Raw genomic sequence first — 18,573 nt, 5'->3', positions numbered from 1 at the left:
TAATGAGCTGGTACGTCCCACTGGTACGACGACGAAGAACAAAAGGGACTTGGCTCCCTTTGATGAGTGCAACGACGTCGCCGCGTTTGACATGTTCAGAGGTCATGACCAAATGGCCTTTTGCAGTGGTGAATGGCAGCCGCCCTAGACTCTTGCCGATGATTTCCGAGCTTAATCTTGTCTTCAGCGCGGTCTTGCCTTGAGCGAGTTTCTGGACAGCTTTATCGGCCAGAAAGCGCCGGACCTCCGATCTGATGTGATCCTCCGTGATCAAGTGCACACCGTTCTTTAGAAGGACCACAGCGTCAGGAAATCGACTGTCTCCGACTCTTCCCGGTCTTGCCTCTTGGTTGAACCCGACGCCTGCTATGGATGTTCTCGCTGCTGCACGGAGGCGGTCACCGAAGTCGACGAAACGTTGCTTGTTGCCATACGTGAGACGAAGAATCTCAACCAGCCACTTCTTTGGCCACGAATCCGTCTCGGGTATCGGCACTTCATGGCTTGACACTCTGCCGGGAAACGATCCGGCAGCCTCAATGCTGTCGTACACACTGCAAACCACTGATATCCGATCCACCGACCCGTTCGTTCTCAAAACTCTGATGCCCGAATGATATCGTTTCACTCCGGACGCGCCGAACGTAGGGTATATCGTGACATGATTATTTTCTATATCCTGCAACATATCATGTGCTGAGCGAGACCAATCCGGGATCCAGGAAGGTAACCCAGATTGCAGCTTGGGGTATTGACACAGTGAGAGGAACGACATGTGACCCTGCTGAAGCAGCGCCACCATGGTTAATGTGTAGATCTCGGCACAAGACTTGGTATAGGCCGGCAAGATACCTCTTCGTTTCAAATCCTCTCTATCGGATGCAATACTCAGGAGAGCAAATATCTTATCTCGCGGATCGGTCGACTCTAAGTGATGGGGCCCATGGCGGCGCAGATTGATGCTTCCCACACAGGTGGCACGAAGGAGAGCTGCTAGCGAGAACGGACTGTACCTATATATCCTTCACGAAGACAACATGACGTTAGGTCTATGGTGAAACAGAGAGGTAGTGATTGCGAGATGGTATGCCGTGAAAGACCATGGACTGTCGAGAGCTTTCTGCATGAGAATCACCCACAGAGCTGCGTAAGCATTAATGGCTGCACTGCATCGATGTCGACTGATCCTTTTACTTCCACAAACGAATTCTGCACGCTCTGGAAGAGTCACTTCTTGCAAGACCCATATCCGGCCCCACCATGGCCGTGTGAAGAGACGCTTCATTCCCAAAACCGGTAGTAGGCCGTCTTGTTGATGCCATCCACTGATCGAATAGAAGAGACTGTCCAACTCTCGACGAAGAACGACGCTAATGTTCCCGTCTATCGCTTGTACGAACACTTTTGGTGCATTCCGGCCATGCACTGTAGCTTTCCTGAATGCGAGATCTCACCAAACCTCTAAATGATGGCCTTCCACGTTTTCGATACGACAAGCTTCTGCTTTCTGGCCAAATGTGTTCAAAAACTCCATAACATGATCACTATCACTGTCCGCAGGTCCAAGCCATGCAAACACTTTTGTGGCTTGTTGGTAAATGTCTTTCATAAGCTCCACCTGCCAACTCTTCTCTTCGGTGTTATTCTGATCAATGCAGAGGAAGTCGATCCAAATGACGAGACACTGGTCCCGAGGCCTGAGCGCCATAATGGCATCGTAAAGATTTTTCGTCACGCGAACTGGCGAATTTTCGACGAGTATCACGCACTTTTGTTCGAGACTTCCCCATACGTAGGACAGCACTACGAAATGTGGTTTTTCGGGAAGGCGTGCGTGGAAGATGCGGCAAGCAGGTACTAGCTTGTGTTTTTCATTGTGAGTTTGCGATAGAATTTTCGGAAGTCTGATTTCGTTGCTGTATCGATTCAGTGGGCGATATTGGATGACCATAATGTGAGCGTGGCATGAGTAAAGCTGTTAAGGACGAGGTCTGTAGGTGCCTTAGGTCATCCAAAGATGGTGTTCTGGTCGATTTCATCATAACTTCAACTTGATTGAAGTTCTTCTCTCAATTGTATTGATATCTGCGCTTCGATCTTTGTAGCCTTGCGATCGGACGAGATCGCCAGCAAATGCAGCAAGATGTCCGAAAATGGGAACGAGTTGTTCCTTCTACTTTACTGAACATGAGGCATCCAATACAATGCTCATTCAGTGACAGCCCCATACCCGAAGTCAATAGAACTCATGTTCCCCCTCTCTGTCTCTTTTCTGCATGAGTCCTAGTTGGTTACTTCGGACTTGACCCTCCCAGAGGTGCGTTTGCTTTGAGAGCAGGGAAGCGAACAGGCAGCAGCATTCTCACAACTACGATTCGCGCCGAGCCTAAGGTGGCGCTAGACTGTTGGAGTCTACCAGCGATAAGAGCTTTGACAACCTGCAAGGCTGCCACTGATGACCAAAACTCATGTTTTGGAGGTTTCCTCTTCCATGTACATCCTCCAATTGTTCAGGGGTAGACGCAGCCACTCATTCTCCACGATCATGTCGGCCCGCACTTGGCGTAGACCGAAGCCCAACTTGGAGTTATATCCTGTTCACTTCCTCGTCAGCTGATCTGGTCCGAAGCCACCGATGCTGCAGGTGCAGCTGACTCGGGCACATGCCTGCACTGACAGAAGTCGATGAAGGATGTGATCCTCGTTGCCTCCACATCCTATCCACCACGAGCCCCACGATGGGAGCGACGCTCACTACCAGGCCGACGATGGCGGGAACCGTCTCGAGCGATAACGACATGGCTTGAGCAGAACCACTGTCAGACGTCCTCGGGGCGTGTAACCACGGTGCAAGCAGAGCATACAGAGGAACCAGATGCGAAGAGATGAACAGCCATATCTATAAGCTGGAAGTGACCAGTGCTCGGAGCTTTGACGGGCTGGTTACACAGGACTGTCTGTTCGGCGGGTGACAACCAAATGTCTCACAGAAGTGGCACGCCACCTCGCCATTTGCGGATCACGGGTCATGCAAGGAGCTGAGCAATCTCTCCTCTGCGCGCTCCGACACCAGGACGTATTCCATCGGCGCAAACTGCCATGCAAGCGTGGCATGTGCCGACGATGAATGTGAGTAGAGAGACATGCGTTGACGGTACGACCTGTTTGTATGCCAGAAGGGCCCCTCGACACATTACTGGCGAGAGGGAGCAATGAAAAGGCATGGAACAATGTAAAGGAGGGGAGGGCGTGCGTCCAGTTCGTGCACCTGAGAAGCGACATGGCTCGCGAGATTGAGCACACTTTGGGACTAGCAGACACTGCAAGGCTCACGCAAGGGATGAGAGATCACCGCAATCGCAATGATATCGCGCCTGGTATTTACGGGACTATGGACCATGACTGATCTGGCCTGTCTGCCTTGCATCTACCTGTGGCTACTGTGGCTGCTTGGGTGACCTCGTGTAATCTTGTGGAACATGCGAGCTGGCGCGGCGGAGGGACAAAGCCTAAGCAGCCATGAATTGCTACTGGTACGTGGACCATCTGCACACCTGACTGCCTGTGCACATGTCAAAGCCAGGAGCGAAGACTGCTGTATCAGTCTGAGCATGTCCATTGCGTCTTCCCAGAGGTACATTCCTGAACGACCGTCATACCCTGACTCTCATGTTCTTTCTTTTCCTCCTGTTCCTCCTGTTCAGCTTCATTTCTTTCATCATGCCTTTGCCTTTTTCCTCCGTCTGTCTGCTGTGGGAGCAGCTGTCATCGCTGTATGAAACTAGTGAGGCAGACAAAATCGTGCAACGATGGTTCGAGCAGCACGTCAGTAACCTGGAGCAGAGAGACCATGCCTTGGCTCTACTGTCGTGCTTGCTTCCCCGTGAGCGGTACGATCGAGTTTACGGATTGGGGGAAAAGAAAATCACTGCCATCGCGGTCCAAGCGTGGGGCATAGGCACCAGTCGCCAACAAGCACTACAGAGGCTGCAAGACAACGAGAACATCGACTGTGCGTCAGCCATCATGCACATGGTGGTCGAGTCGGGCGACGTGCGTGGATACACGCCGCCGCTGACCGTGACAGAAGTGGATGCGACCTTACATCGTGTGGCGGCAACCTGCGACTTCTCAAGTACAGACCTTCGCGAACGGCACGGCACCAGCTCCCGCACCACGGCGTCAGATCTGCTGGTCGACATGTTCCGCAGGATGTCGGCACAGGAGGTCCCATAGGCGGTGCGTCTGCTGCTCAAGGACCTAAGGCCCGCCGTCGTTCCAGAAACGTTGGTCTTGCAGCTGGTGCATGCCAGTCTGCCTAACGTGTTCCGCGTGCTCAACTCGTTCTCTAGTGCTCTGGCATTCATCCACGGCGAAGAAGGGCGACAAAGAAGGAAGCTCAGCCGCCAGGAGTTACAGATCGCGCTTCAGCCCCAAGCTGGCACCATGGTCGGATTACCCCACTTTGAAAAAGCACACAGCATTACTCATGGTCACCGACTGATGCGCGGCCGAGAAGTCAGTGTGGAACGTAAGTACGACGACGAATATTGTCAGGTGCACGTGTGGAAGGGGCACGGGGACGGTGGTCGAAGGGCGAATGTCAAGCTCTTCTCGAAGAGTGGCTGCGACTCTACCAACGATCGTGCCTCGATCGTGCCAACAGTACGACAATGCTTGGGACTGGACATGGCAGGATGCAAATTGCAAATGCACGGTATTCTGGTCGGCGAGCTAGTCATGTGGAATGACCATGCTGATGAGATCATGCCATTTTACAAGATCCGCAGGTATGTTACACGCGAAGGTCGTCGTCTGCTAGAGGTCAGAAGAATACCACGTCAAGAAAAACCAGGGAAGCCTACCCCGTACACCTCACTCCTGACATCCTCAGGGACAACTGTTCCGGTAACTCGTGTGAAACCGGCGAAGAACCATCCGCATATCGTTCCCATAGAATGGGTAGTCGTGTTGTCCGCTAACTTAGGTTGACTGGTATGAATGTAGAAGCGAATGAAGTCTTTCATGGTGGCCAGATCAGGAAGCGGTACACCACGAGCCAGATACTAGCCACGAACCTCTTCTTTACTAGGGACGGGCACTCCACGCTCGTAATACTCACGTTCGGCATACGCTAGTCGCTAGAGGACGTATCGGTTCAGTGTATAATCATAATTCTTCTTAGTTTTGTCGTTGTGTCTTCTTTCGTCTTTCACCTGATCTTGTTCTTGATGAACTCCCTTTCTGTACCCATTCTTTTCCGCTAAGGCCAACAGTCCTGCTGCAGTGGCCTGACGACGGGGCATAGCTTGTCGGAAGAAGCTGACGTGTTAAGAGAAGGAACGGGTAAGCTGTGCTGGAATGCCGCCAGCAGAGAGAGGAAGAGAAGAGTATAAGAGACTTGGGTAGAGCGTTGCTGCACAGGCTTGGGCTTGAGTTGTATCATCAGATGTCACACGCCATGGATTGATCGTCGGCGCATTTTTAGGAACAAACAAAGATGTGCCTTCATCTTATCACCCACAATTACCGGCGGGTGATGGAGACGGGCTGGAGGATGGATCGCCATCATGGAGCATGTCTCGAACATGGTGCGACGCAGAAGGACAAGTTAAGCTGGTCGAGGTGAGCGGAGGGTGAGTAGAAGGTGGTGGAAGGGTGAGCTGTTGATAAAAGCGGCGTGACAATTTTTACGTAGCGGAAAAGCAAGCACGTGCTAACCCTCGATCGATCCTAGCGCTAATTCGTATCGTGTGGCGAAAAATTTCTGCACAGCGGACTGTATCCTTGCGCCTCAAAGAACACGTCTCATATGTCTCGTTTGTGGCATTCTCCTTTGCGGAGGACATAAATGCTCATGGTATGCAAGAATGTTGTTCAGTACCCTCGAGCACCTAATGCAAGACGCAGAAGTGATTACCATTCAATAAGCAGTAGCTTGTCGGAGACGTTCACCTTACCTCAAGAGCCTTTGTCATGTCGCGCCTTGACCATGCACTATTGAGGTGGGAGACTGCCAGTCATAGATACGATCCTCGAGAACCACTGGATCGTGAAGCTCTCATGTCGAGACCGAATCGTTTCTCGACTGCAAAAGTCAAGGGTGAGCAGAACTCGTTCTGCACATTACACGCCATGTGGAACCCTAATAGGACGTTACAGACGATGCCAGAGTAGAGATTGAGTTCGACGAGAAGGCATTACCTGAGTTATATGTACCTAGTCCGCCGCCCTCGTACACGACCGAGATAGCCGCAGATATTGGCGCTGGCTTCAATGGCCCTTTGAACATGGTAATACAGATCGTGGGTAGTCGAGGTGAGTCTGGTCCCATAGCGGTAGAACCCTGTCTCGTTTGAGTTTGTGCGGTGCTTCCATACTGATATCAGTGTTTGACCAGGTGATGTGCAGCCGTTCGTCGCTCTGGGTCAGGAGCTCAAAGCCAATGGACATCGTGTTCGTATCGCTACGCACAACACCTTTCGCAATTTTGTGCACGAGTCCGACCTGGAGTTTTTCCCTATTGGTGGAGATCCGACAGAGCTAATGGCGGTGAGTTCTATGGCTATTCCACCGCATCTGGGCGTGTGATATGAATCAATCGTTGGGCGTTACTGATGGCAGTATAGTATATGGTCAAGAACCCAGGCATCATTCCGAAGCTCTCGACGATAACAGCAGGCGATATTGGCCGCAAAAGGAATATGGTTCGTGACATCCTGCACGGATGCTGGCGTTCCTGTATCGATCCCGACCCTGAGGACGAAGCGAATGTTCCATTCATCGCTGAGGCCATTATCAGCAATCCTCCGGCTTTCGCTCACGTTCACTGCGCTCAGGCGCTTGGTGTTCCGCTACATGTAATGTTCACAATGCCTTGGACTCCGACACGAGCCTTTCCCCATCCACTCGCGAACATTCAGAGTGCAAACGCGGATCCTAGACTGGTGAATCAGCTTTCGTATGGAGTTATCGAGCTCATGACATGGCAAGGGTCGGCCTTTCCTGTACTCTGGCTGTAAGACTGTGCTGATGTGCCCTACAGGCTCGGCGATGTGATCAACCAATTCAGAAAAAACGATCTCGATCTCGATCCTGTCCCTTATACTACCGCGCCGGATATGATGGAATATCTGAAAGTTCCTCACACTTATTGCTGGTCACCAGCACTGATACCGAAGCCAAAAGACTGGCCAGAGTATATTGGTAAGACCGTTCTCCGCTCCACTGTCCAGTCAGCTGCCTGCAGACTCGCTGGTATTCATCGCTAACATGAATTTAGATGTGTGTGGATTCTTTTTCCGCGAAGCTCCAAAGTACGATCCACCTGCAGATATCGCAGAGTTCCTGAAAACAGGACCTGCTCCAGTCTACATTGGCTTTGGAAGCATTGTCATGGACGATTCAACGGCCATGACCAATATCATCCTCGAAGCTGTCAGCAGATGCGGAGTACGAGCCATTGTCTCAAGAGGTTGGAGCAAACTGGGCAATGACTGTCAGGATAAGAATGTCCTCTTTATTGGCGATTGTCCACACGGTATGTTAGATGTTTGAGAAGGAATGCTCAAAAGTTGATGACGGCTTAGAGTGGCTTTTCCAGCACGTGTCAGCAGTAATCCACCATGGGGGTGCCGGTACCACAGCGTGTGGTCTTGCGAATGCTCGCCCAACGGCGGTGATACCATTCTTTGGAGAGTACGATTTCATCTAACACTACTTAACGTATCTAACATATATAAAGTCAACCCTTCTGGGGCGCCATGGTCGCCACGGCAGGCGCCGGTCCACGACCTATCCACCACAAGAGTCTTAACGCAGAGAATCTGGCAGAAGCGATTCAAACCTGCTTGTCCCCATCTTGTCTCGAGGCAGCGAACCAGATTGCAAACAGCATCGGGTCAGAAAACGGTGTTGGACAGGCGGCAAATTCTTTCCACAGAAATCTTGACTCTGAGAAAATGCAGTGCGATATACTACCCTCTGAAGTCGCAGTATGGAAGTACAAGCATCGCACCAAAGGCGTGATGAAGCTTTCAGCCAAGACCGCCACTATCCTAATTGCCGCCAAGCTGATTGACTACAAGGAATTGAAGCTGTGAGTCGACCTCAGTCCAAAAGTTGCTCTGAAACCGTGTTCCAGCTTTATGCTAACCTGAAGTTTCGATAGACACCATACAAACGTCATCCACATCGATCGCGAACGCACGGATCCACTTACTGCCAGCACCTCTGTCCTTCTCGATACCTTTATGGACTTCTCAGGCGGCTTCGAATCACTGCTGACAGCGCCAGCGAGGCCTGCCATGGCTGCGCATGGGCGCGAGAAAAACAAATCCAACGCTGCACGAGTGGGAAGCGCTGCTGGAAACGGACTTGGCAAGATGGTCACTGCGCTGCCGAAGGCTACCCTTGTTGATATGCCCATGGCCATCACAGATGGCTTGAATGGTGTTCCTGCACTTTATGGGCAAAAAGTGAGCAGATTAGAACATATTGACGGTGCGAAGACTGGTAGCATCGCTGCTGGGAAGGTGAGTCGCAGCATTCTCAAATCCTTGCATGGACGCATCCGAAATAAGCTGACCACCACAGAATTTCGTGAAAGGCTTCGGCTACGGTCTCAGCGAGTTCGTTACCTTGCCATACCAAGGCGCTCGGAACAAAGGATGGGAAGGTTTCGCGAAAGGAGTTGCCATGGGCACTGCAGGCATGGTCGCTAAACCGGGAGCAGGTACGTTACGTCAAGCAGAGATAATCATGCGGCGCACTAACATGTCTATTCTTAGCACTGTTTGGGCTTTTTGCCTACCCTATGTTCGGCATTTACAAGAGTTTAAGCTCAGCATTGTCCGCGGTACAGAAGGAGATCTTGAAGGCCCGACTTGCCCATGATGAATACATTTCGAAGACACATCCCCCGCAGCAAGAAGAAACAGACCATGTGATTAGTGTATGGAATGCTGACACACCGAAGACGCAGTCGCAATTGAAGGCGGAGACCAAAGCAGAGGCGAAAGGCAAAAAGGCAGCAGGAAAGCAAGCAGCAAAGGTAGCAAAAGCGCAAGCGAAACAGAAAGCCAAACAAAAGCCTGATACGACATCACACTTGGAGGAAGAATTGACACCGGATTTGGAAGCGGAGAATATATCCGAACCGTCGCCGGAAACACTAACGGCGAAGCAATGAAATCTGAATCGTGCGTCGAGGCAGTAGGATATGCTACCATTTGATGAAATTGCTAACTCAGTGTTGGCTCGGTGTTGGGCGCAGTCTTGAAGTGTTGTATATGATTGTCTTGAGGATAGCAGGCGAAAATTTGGAAAAACGACCATCTTCCCAATTGGCTGGGCAATAGGATTTCTGTATTGTATGTTTGATGTAGGATGTTTCAGTCTAACATCTCGTTGGCAACGCTGGCAATGTAATCGACGGCTTTGGGAGTTAGTAAACTCACCAAGAAAATTCATCAAGAGATGCCCTGGTCAATTCAGCCTGTGACCAAGCTGTGCTTGCATTCAAGATTTCTACTCTACAGGCAGAGCTTCGGGCGCTTTAGCAACATTCAGCTCTGGGATCGCATTAATCGAATCAGCTTGAAACAACTCGTTCGCACGATATAGCATTGTCGTACTGTGCGAAATGTTTCTTAGATCAACAGCAGGGCCCCTAAGAAATGCGGCATCGAACGACGTTGACTTCGTACATGTTTCCAACATAACCACGAACCTTCACTATGACAGCGTCTTCGATGCACCTTTGGCTCATTCTTTTGGCGCCAGTAATACGACATCCGACATCAGCAACTCGTACTGCACATAACGTCTTGAATTCAGCACTAGGTGTAGGACATCTCTTCTTCCGGTAGTCATTGTTCACCGAACAAATCGAAAGGCTGCATGTGCAGATTGTCACAGCACAGAAAACAGGTCTAGAGGCTAGGTAGTGGGCGATGCCGTCGTGGTCTATAATTTGGCAGACATTGATGGAGCATATTTGCCTGCCTCAAATTGCAAACCCATACTGTGAGGTGCAACGGATTTACACCCCCTTCTCTTTGTCCGCTTGGCAATTCAAGAGTTGGTGATAGTCATACATTCTTCTTCATGAAGTAGTATAGGGCTGTAGTGGTAAAGGTCGCCCCATGCGTACGAGATGGCTGTGTGACTAGGCGTTGAACCTAATGTGACATGAGTTCCTGCAGGCTTTCGAAACCCTCAATCTGTTGTGTCACAATTTACTTGTTCCTCATTGCATCAACTGCTGCCAGCAACCGCCGATAACCTACGACTTGCTACCCAGGGTGTTTGGCACGATACCGCCGACTGCACCTTGGGAGCTGAATGGTCCTCCCACGGCCTCTCCAATTTGTCCTATCGTTCCTTCCGGCTGGAATTCTTTGCCGATGGCGCTATCCTTATCGAAGACACTCTTGCTCTCTGCTGTCTCTTGTGCTTTTCCGCCAACGCTTCCTTTGTCTGTGAATTCTTTGCCGATGGTACCGTCTGCTGCGAAGGGTCCTCCGACCTAATTAGGACAAAAGGTGTAAGCAAAAGATCTGAACCAGTTTCAATTGGTTCTGCAAATGATGCATCTGGGGTTATATCCGCTCTTAGGTTCTGACATACTTTCTGAGCTGTGCCGCCAATCTTCCCCTCTCTGTTTCGAACTGCTTACTGTACCAAACTTGCGTTAGATGTTGTCTCTCGCGAGTATGTTGAAGCAGTCCCCTGGTATAGCTAGTTAAGAGTCGATTGTACATCGTTATCTGCTATATAGTGCGAAGTCGGAAGCGAAGATGTGGTGATCCCAGACATTTCCAGTCTAGCTGTAGACAAATTCATAGGATTGCCCGTGCTCGCAGGCCAAATAGTAGCTGGCACATCGGTGGATTGACCAATGTCATTGATTGATCTCGCTGGACCTCGGCCGGCAATCCTTGGTTTTAGCTGTCGTAATGAAGGATTCAGTTCCTGGAGAAAATGTCCAGACTGAGTCACTGACTGCAAGAGATATTGCTCAATGACTTGATCGTTAACACCAGCTAGCACCAGCAATTCTCGCAGCTTGGCATTTTCGATCTGTAATTCTAGGAAGGCGGCTCGTTCAATTTCTGCATCACGACATGTGATCTGGCAATCGGCTATGCGACGCTCGAGGTCTAAAAGATACTCTTGTCTTCGTGCGCGACTTCGTCGTTGGTTGTTCCTAATTCGTTCTTGCTTGAACTCTGGCTGTGGGAATGTAGCATGATCTTCGCGCATCTTTGATGCCATTACAGATACTTGTTTCCTAAGGTTCCATCAAATCCTCGAGGACCAGTGAGATTTCTAGACGTTGGGTATCACTCGCCTTCCCGTTTGGGATATGAATGCTGACAAAAATCGACAACGCAAGTGGTCAAGCTGTACTCGCTGTGTGACGAAACTGGGGAGGCACCAAAGCCTCGTAAACAGGCTGTAACGATTCTGAACGAGTCCTGGAACTTCCCTGGTGTAGCGCGATCGACTGAAACATCTTGTTCGAGGTGGACCTGGGCGGACGTGACACAACGATAGCAAGGCTCCACTGGAAGGTTCGCCTGTCATGTCAATTGCGCTCGGGTTCATAGGCAAGCAGCGGCCTTTTGACATCTAGTAGCACGAGCAGGTGTGGGAGCTCAAGAAAGGTTGATCAAAACAAAAGTGCGCTCATGATCCCGAACACCTTCATCGTTATTTCGGAGTTCATGTTATTTGTCCTCCAGTCCTTTGCAGGTACCACAACATGTCATTTCTTGCTTGAAAAGCCTACCCAGCTAGCGGTGTGGCGCCACGGAACCCTCATGAAGCGACTGATATTACAGAAGCAGGAATAAATCATGCAATGACCAAAATCTAGCGATTTGTTGCAGACGGCACATTGTGCCACATGCGCGGATTTGAGCAAGCCTAAGCAACAAATGCATGATTGGGAGGCTGAAAGGTACGTAAGTCAGACGTGGCAGGGCAGGAAGCTTAACGCGGCAAAGGTATGTATAGGCTGGACATCTTCTCTAGACCGTAGGCATGTCGATAGATTTTAGCAAAGCCTATGTAAGCTTTTGTGGCAGCTTCTAAGGTGCAGAGCTAGGGTGAAAAGTTAGGAGTCTGACTTTTAAGCAGTCATTAATGTGTACTATTTGGGAGCACTTGACGAAAGCATATGAGCGTTGGCATCACCCGTTCAAAGACTCTAGTCATTCGGACGCCTCGTCGACAGTGAAGGACGCAGACTACATTGATGACCGACACTGTAAGGCACACACACTCTCTCTTTTAGAGAATGGCATGTTCTTGAGGATTGTAGGAGAGGTGCTTGAGAAAGAGGTTTTCCAAAAGGACTTGTTGAGTGAACTTCGGGCGCAAGCCCCGTTGGAAGAGAGCTTGAAACCATTGGAAAAAGGTGAGCAACCTATGCATGATAAGCGAGCACAAATTGATACTCACCTAGCCGCTCTGCGATATACGACATACTGGTCATTGCTCACTTTCGACAACAGTCCTATCATCTTGAGGAAAACGTCACTCGAGCTTATAACGCAAGATTTAAATCCGAACTTGGCAAGTACGATTTCACTTTTTACAAACACCTTCAGGAAGCAGCCAATGTCTCGATGCAACTTCGAATCTATCTTCTCTTTTCGACGAAGTGTACAAGTTCGATTACTCGAAAGACGCTGAGGTGGACCATCCTGACATCGACGTAGCACCGCAGAGTTGGCACGTCATCCTTCCTGCAGTGAAATTTAGAGGCACTACGGTCGTCAAGTGCAGGGGTGTCCATCTCTCGTGTGGTAGTAACTCTTCCTGAGGTCACTGGGCTGGGTAAAGCGTGAATCAGGAATCGACAGTGCGCGGGCTCCCGGGGTCATCGCAGATCGGTAATTACGCATAACTTCAGCATGCCTACAACTATGGACACTTCGAATTTCTTGTTCCCCCAAAATGTGGTTTGCGCTGTTTGCTCGATGAAGCGACGTCCTATTGCCGTTGCAACCCTTTGGGCCATCTTAGTCCTGTTCTCACCATCACCCTGTACAGCCCCTCATGCATACGACCGCCCTGCATGTCCTGTTGGGAAAGATTAAACCTCGTGATTTTGACCATGTTCTTACCTTCATTACTGCTTCATTATCACTACTTGTACACTCAGCAGAGGTAGATGTCGCTCGCCGAAAACTAGGTCTTGTTGGAGGTGGAGTATGTTTTACCAACCAGGTGACTGTTTGGTCCTCGTTACCAGTAGGGCTTATGCTTAAGAGTATTATTGGTCAAGCACTGCGTTCCACCCAAGATGCTTCGCCGGCTGTTTTGTTCTTCTTTCCCTCAATCAACAGCACCAAGAAGCAACAGTCGAAGGGCCACGGTCCAGGTCGCCATGCTTTGTGGTTCTATATTACCATATAGACCGTCCATCATCCTAAAGGGTCTGTTGTTTGGCTCAATAAGACCTAAGGAGCCGCGGAGGATGTTATTGGAGGGCTCGGGCAAGGTACATACTTTGTGTGCTGCACTGCCGAGCCATGTGACAGCGACCGATCTCTGTCCAGGACACCCTGCCTGGTGGTACCCACCAGGTGAGGGCGAAGAAAGGGATCAGGTTGTCGGGAGGTGAGGGGAAACAGCTCTCAGGCGGGTACATAAGCTGAGCTCTGCGCCAGCAGGACAGAGTCGATTCTTCTTCCTTTTCATCTCATTGTCATAGCTGCTGATACATCGCTCCGCACAACTTGCGCTTCGGTCTCAACTTCTCTTCAGCGTCTTGTCGCTCTCTCGGCAACAGCCTTCACCAACGCACCCTCTCCGAGAATGGACGCACGAATATACAGAGCCAACGACCAAGATCGCCGGCTGATACGCAAGTACCGTGAGTTGAAACAGCATTTGGCAGACACCAAGGCAGAGTTGGGCTGGGAAAAGGGCCAGAAGAATCAGGTGGAAAGACGTGGTGAAGAAGGGGCCCACTTGAAGTTGCAAGTCGAGATACTACAGCGTAAGCTGAAGGAGTGTACACACGAGAACGCAGTTCTGGAAAAGAAAGTGGAAAAACTAGAGTGCAGAATGAAGGAATATGTCGATGTCAATCAATCCCTCCAGAAAAGCATGATGGAGACACGAGAGACCTTGCTGGGGCTTTGTAGACAGCACGCGACGGCTACGATGGCGGCGACTGTACATAATGATCAGCCCGTTGCAGAGCTCTTTAACATCCTGCACGGGTGTTTCAAGAGAGCCAAAGAGACCTTGAACGCCAGGCACAAGCAGAAAGTCCAGAAGCTGCAGGAGGCGATAGACTCGAAGGATCAGTGTAATGCCGAACTTCAGGAAGCACTGGACCGACACGAAGAGGCATACGCTTCAGTGGTGAGGACCCTGACGTTGCGATCGGCAAGATTACACGAAACTGCATTGGAGTCTTCGACCATCAAAGCCCTGGTGGACGAGGTGCATGCCAATCCGCTACCATCTTGTGGCCATCTCGAGTCTGGCGCTAGAAGTCTCACCGGATGCAACATCATGCTTTGTGAGACTTGTGACCGAAAGATGCAGACTGAGGTCATAGCGGACCACGCAGTTCTTCATTGTCACTGGTGTGATGCTTGTTGCTCGGTTATACCTCTCCCAAGATTGTTCACACTGCCACGGATGTCAGAATGGAGTAAGATGGTACATCAGGTCGAGATTGTTCAAGGTGATCAAATGGGTTGATTCTCTGATCGTGGGAGTCGTCCAGGGGGCTCGTTCCAAGTCATCAATGATACGTCCTGCACTTTCTATGCTTACACCACACGCCGAATCAGCCTGAATAGTTTGAAGTTTACATTACCAGTATCCATAGTCGTCTAACCATGTTCTAATGACATGCGATCTGCGTCTTACCACATGCAAGTCACCTGTCCACGGCTCGCAAGTCATCGACGTTGGAACCCCGCTTGAATGACCTACCTTCATCAGTTGTCAAACTCTCATCCAGACTTAACGTATCACTCCAGGACTGGGGTGACCGACCTTCGCTCTCAAGTCAACGAATTTTAAGAGAATATCAGCCCATTTTGCATGGTCATCGATGTGGCCGTTATTGATTAAGCAAGAAAAAATGTACTTCCAGGAGTAATCTCCATCACTATGTGACGACACACATTGCGTGCTGAAACAAAACTTGGACCTCCTCTCTGTCGGGATTGACAGCTTCTCACCTGTCGCACACCACGAGCCCGGTCACCGCGGGTTACCTGTTTCATCGACTGGAGCGTGTTATTCACCATTCAAGGCGCGAAGTTGCACGTCTGGAACAGGTCGTTACCACGTTGGCGCTATCATGCTTCCTAAGCACAGTCGGGCGTTGGCGGTGATAAGAAAGAGGCTGTGAATGCTTCGGCACGCTTGCCATTTCCCGTCGCCACGGCGATAGCTCGACGGCGTGCAACCGCACAGCTGCGTAAATCACCTAGATTGCATGTTACTTTTGTGAAGCTATGGATGACTCTGCGTAGCGAGCACGATGTGTCTGCTTCGTGATGGCGTGACGTCTGGCTTTCATCAATGTCTTCTTGTTCTGTGATCCAGCTGGGCGCCCTCGACCGAGCTTTCTACGTCGATTCGAATCACCATTTGTACAAGCTGACCCCATTGGGAGTGGGAGTGTCTTCTGACTGTCAAGCTTCGATCTCTGTCTCTTCCATTCCTCCGGCACGAGAGGAACATTGATGACTAGCTTGGGCTGCCTGGAGCGTCGTTCTGGAACTTGCTTTGGTATTGGTACTTCCTCCTGTAGTGAAAGGGTCTCGGTGGTCTTGTCAACGCTCCGATCCATCGCAGACGAGTCGCGTGCATCAAACCCTGGTTTGAGAAAGCAAGCGTCTGAAGGAGCGATACAATCAATGCTGGACTCCTCGATCATGCCGGCCATATCAACCGAATCAATCACGTCGACCACGTCAACATCATTTGTGTCCGAAGTACTGTTCAGTCTGTACAACAGCTCTCGCGAGGGAACATGCCCACTCCCATCGGTGACTGGGTGTGTGTTCAACTGGTGGTTGGATAGCAAGCTGTCGTCACAGCCTTGATTGGCGCCCAGACTGGCGCTACCCTGAACCATCGTCTCAGAGCTCTCAATGCACACGTTATGGTTCACGTCGATGAAGGTGAACTGCGTCACAGGAACGTCGTGAGTTGAGACTGTTGACGGTCGGCAGTTCTCTCGATGTGGGAAGCGAATTTCGTGCACATCAGCAAGGTGGAGAAGGTATTCAGTTCCGGTCTCGTACTCGTCGCCGTCCCGGCATCGAGGATGAGGACAACGTTTCACGCCGTTTCGACAGGCGTGCTGCCGCACGTGACCCTTCCATGTGGCCAGGTTCACATATTGCCGGAATCGATCTTCTGGAGCCAAATTTTCATCTCCCGGGCATCCTGGACACAATGCCGGACGGATCACGTTATGGCGGAAAACCTCCATGTTGCACTTGAGAGGCAGAGACTCCAAGTGTGTGACCACATGCTTCTGCCAAGAATCTCGATCGTGGTACCACACAAAACACAGAAAACAGAACTCGGCAAAACCACCACGGTTGCAGGCATCCTTCTTATGGCAGTGATACAAGTGTGACCACCAGACGTGCTCTTGACTTTTTTCTCTGATCTTTCCGCACTTCTCGCACTCGCTGGGCGACGAATTCAACCCCGAGCAGAACGTTACTGGACTTGCTGGTTGACACAGTTGGACAAGGTCCTCCATGATCTGGCGGCCCACCGGGTCGCGAAGACTTCCTTTTGTGAATAGATTCCCTGCCAGTCGATCACGCTGAGGCATCAACTTTCGAGCTTGGTGGAAGCTCGACTCATATGGTCGCCCATTTTGCATTGGAGGTGCGGCATATTGCGTCCGGAGCAGTCGTTCTCGTTGTTGCCGCCAATGATCATACCCCTTTTGACGCTCCTTCGAATCTTGGGGCAATTCCTGACCGTCGCTGTCCGCTTCGTCCCACATTTTCTCCTGTAGGCGGGTCCTCGTTGCTTCTGGCAAATTGGGCTGATGACAGGGGTTACGTGCCCACGAGTATCCTCGGTGGAGTTGATGGAGCTCGTCGTTATTCGGCTCGTAATCGAAGAATGTCGCTTGGCCGTCGACCATGGACATTGAAGGCTGATATGATCGACGATAGGTGTGAGGGTTGGTGTGACCGGCGAATCGCATACGTTGGTCACACGAGTATCCAAAGTTGTCGACCTTTAACAAGGCCTCTCTTCGCGCCGCGTGCAACGTCAGATTCTCACGAAAGCCGGTTCGGAAGCCGAGATAGAGAAGAGCATTCGACGTCAGCGACGTCGATGGCCGGGTGTGGTCGATGCACCCAGTGCGTAAACTTCTGGGAAACACGGGCCATTGACCCTTCTCTGGATCATATTCTAGGATGATGTGTTTTCGCTGTGTCGGTTTGGGGATAGCACAGATAGCATCCCAGGTATGGTAGTCGCGAAGGACTCCATCCGCCAAGACCGCGGCCATGAAAAATGCAACACTGTTGAAGTAGAATGGCAGATCTACCAGCTCATAGAGCATGTGTTGAGGCTGTTCGCGTTCGAAATTTTGCAACCCCTTGGCCTTGGTTCGCCGAAAATCGATGATGATCTGGGGTTGATCTTTGTCTTTCAGCCACACCAGCGCAATGGTGATGTTCGCATATGTGAGCTCCTTCTCATATTCGCCACGACGACCGGAGGTGTTGCAGTGTAACAAGAGCAGCAGCTGTAGTCCGACCCGGTAGCGCTCGTGGATATAGTCGTGCCAGTCGTTTTGCCACAGCTGTTTCACGCATTGGTCGAAGTCTTCCAGAGTGAAATTCCGCCTGGGACGCGTCTTGCGAGATAGAGTCGGTGCGCTCGATGCTTCTCCTCCTTCGATAAAGTTCTTCACAGTGTCCTGGTGGCTCTTGACAAACGAGATATAGTGCTTACGGCTCCAGGCAGCCATGAACCACTTCCAAGCGGCGTAGGTGTACGACACAGTCAGAGGACCATTAGCTTCATTGCGGCCTTTTCTACCGGTGCTGAAGTAGAGCACAAAGTCCTTCGCCGTCTTCACGTTGGTAGGATCAGGGACACCTTCATACTCGTCGATGAAATTGTCCCATTCACGCAACATGTTCTCATAGTGATTCTGCGTACCAGAAGCAATGGGCTTACGCACAATCGTCGATGTGGTCGACTGGATCTTCTGTGTATATCCTCGCGCCCTCCTGAGGAGGTCCCGCTCAAGGTCGCGTCCAGACTTTTCGAAAGGCAGAGGCATAGTCGTTGGTGGGTTATGGTCAGGGCTGTCTTACTGTATAGCAAAGGTACGAAAACAACTACCTGTCTCCGGAATAACGTTTGCCTTGTGGCCGTTGATTGGCAAGCTGATCAGAAAGAAGAAAGGAAAAGTGAGGGAAAAAGCTCCTGAGCTGGGGTTCTGGTGGGAGGTGGCAATGGAGGTAGATACGAGAGCGACACCAAAGTCACACTATGCTCCTGAGGAGTGGGAGCACGACTTCTGAATATGGTGGGTGA

General features: G+C 50.8%; 4 protein-coding genes across 4 annotated transcripts; 2 read left to right on the top strand and 2 right to left on the bottom strand.

Annotated features, from left to right (window-relative positions):
- Positions 1 to 5,976: 5,976 nt before the first annotated feature.
- PMZ80_011189 (uncharacterized protein) lies at positions 5,977 to 9,190 on the top strand (the record flags this gene model as incomplete). Its single annotated transcript, XM_064879577.1, has 11 exons — positions 5,977 to 6,103; positions 6,163 to 6,318; positions 6,401 to 6,552; positions 6,630 to 6,994; positions 7,046 to 7,206; positions 7,283 to 7,540; positions 7,590 to 7,698; positions 7,745 to 8,098; positions 8,171 to 8,534; positions 8,596 to 8,734; positions 8,790 to 9,190. The coding sequence occupies 11 exons, from the start codon at positions 5,977 to 5,979 to the stop codon at positions 9,188 to 9,190; spliced, it is 2,586 nt and encodes an 861-aa protein (XP_064724655.1).
- Positions 9,191 to 10,285: 1,095 nt separating this feature from the next.
- Positions 10,286 to 11,265, bottom strand: PMZ80_011188 (uncharacterized protein; the record flags this gene model as incomplete). The annotated part of the gene is made up of 3 exons (XM_064879576.1): positions 10,286 to 10,528; positions 10,679 to 10,687; positions 10,762 to 11,265. 3 exons carry the CDS (start codon positions 11,263 to 11,265, stop codon positions 10,286 to 10,288), a joined length of 756 nt encoding a protein of 251 aa, XP_064724654.1.
- A 2,565-nt stretch (positions 11,266 to 13,830) lies between these two features.
- PMZ80_011187 (uncharacterized protein) lies at positions 13,831 to 14,730 on the top strand (the record flags this gene model as incomplete). The annotated part of the gene is made up of 1 exon (XM_064879575.1): positions 13,831 to 14,730. One exon carries the CDS (start codon positions 13,831 to 13,833, stop codon positions 14,728 to 14,730), a length of 900 nt encoding a protein of 299 aa, XP_064724653.1.
- A 751-nt stretch (positions 14,731 to 15,481) lies between these two features.
- Positions 15,482 to 18,316, bottom strand: PMZ80_011186 (uncharacterized protein; the record flags this gene model as incomplete). The annotated part of the gene is made up of 1 exon (XM_064879574.1): positions 15,482 to 18,316. One exon carries the CDS (start codon positions 18,314 to 18,316, stop codon positions 15,482 to 15,484), a length of 2,835 nt encoding a protein of 944 aa, XP_064724652.1.
- Between the last annotated feature and the right edge of the window lie 257 nt (positions 18,317 to 18,573).

The sequence above is a fragment of the Knufia obscura genome, assembly GCF_036327395.1.
Source record: "Knufia obscura strain CCFEE 5817 isolate CBS 148926 chromosome Unknown scaffold_29, whole genome shotgun sequence".
In the NCBI taxonomy this organism is placed as follows: domain Eukaryota; kingdom Fungi; phylum Ascomycota; class Eurotiomycetes; order Chaetothyriales; family Trichomeriaceae; genus Knufia; species Knufia obscura.
Note: the sequence above shows the minus strand (reverse complement) of the source record. Positions and strands in the feature narration are given on the sequence as shown.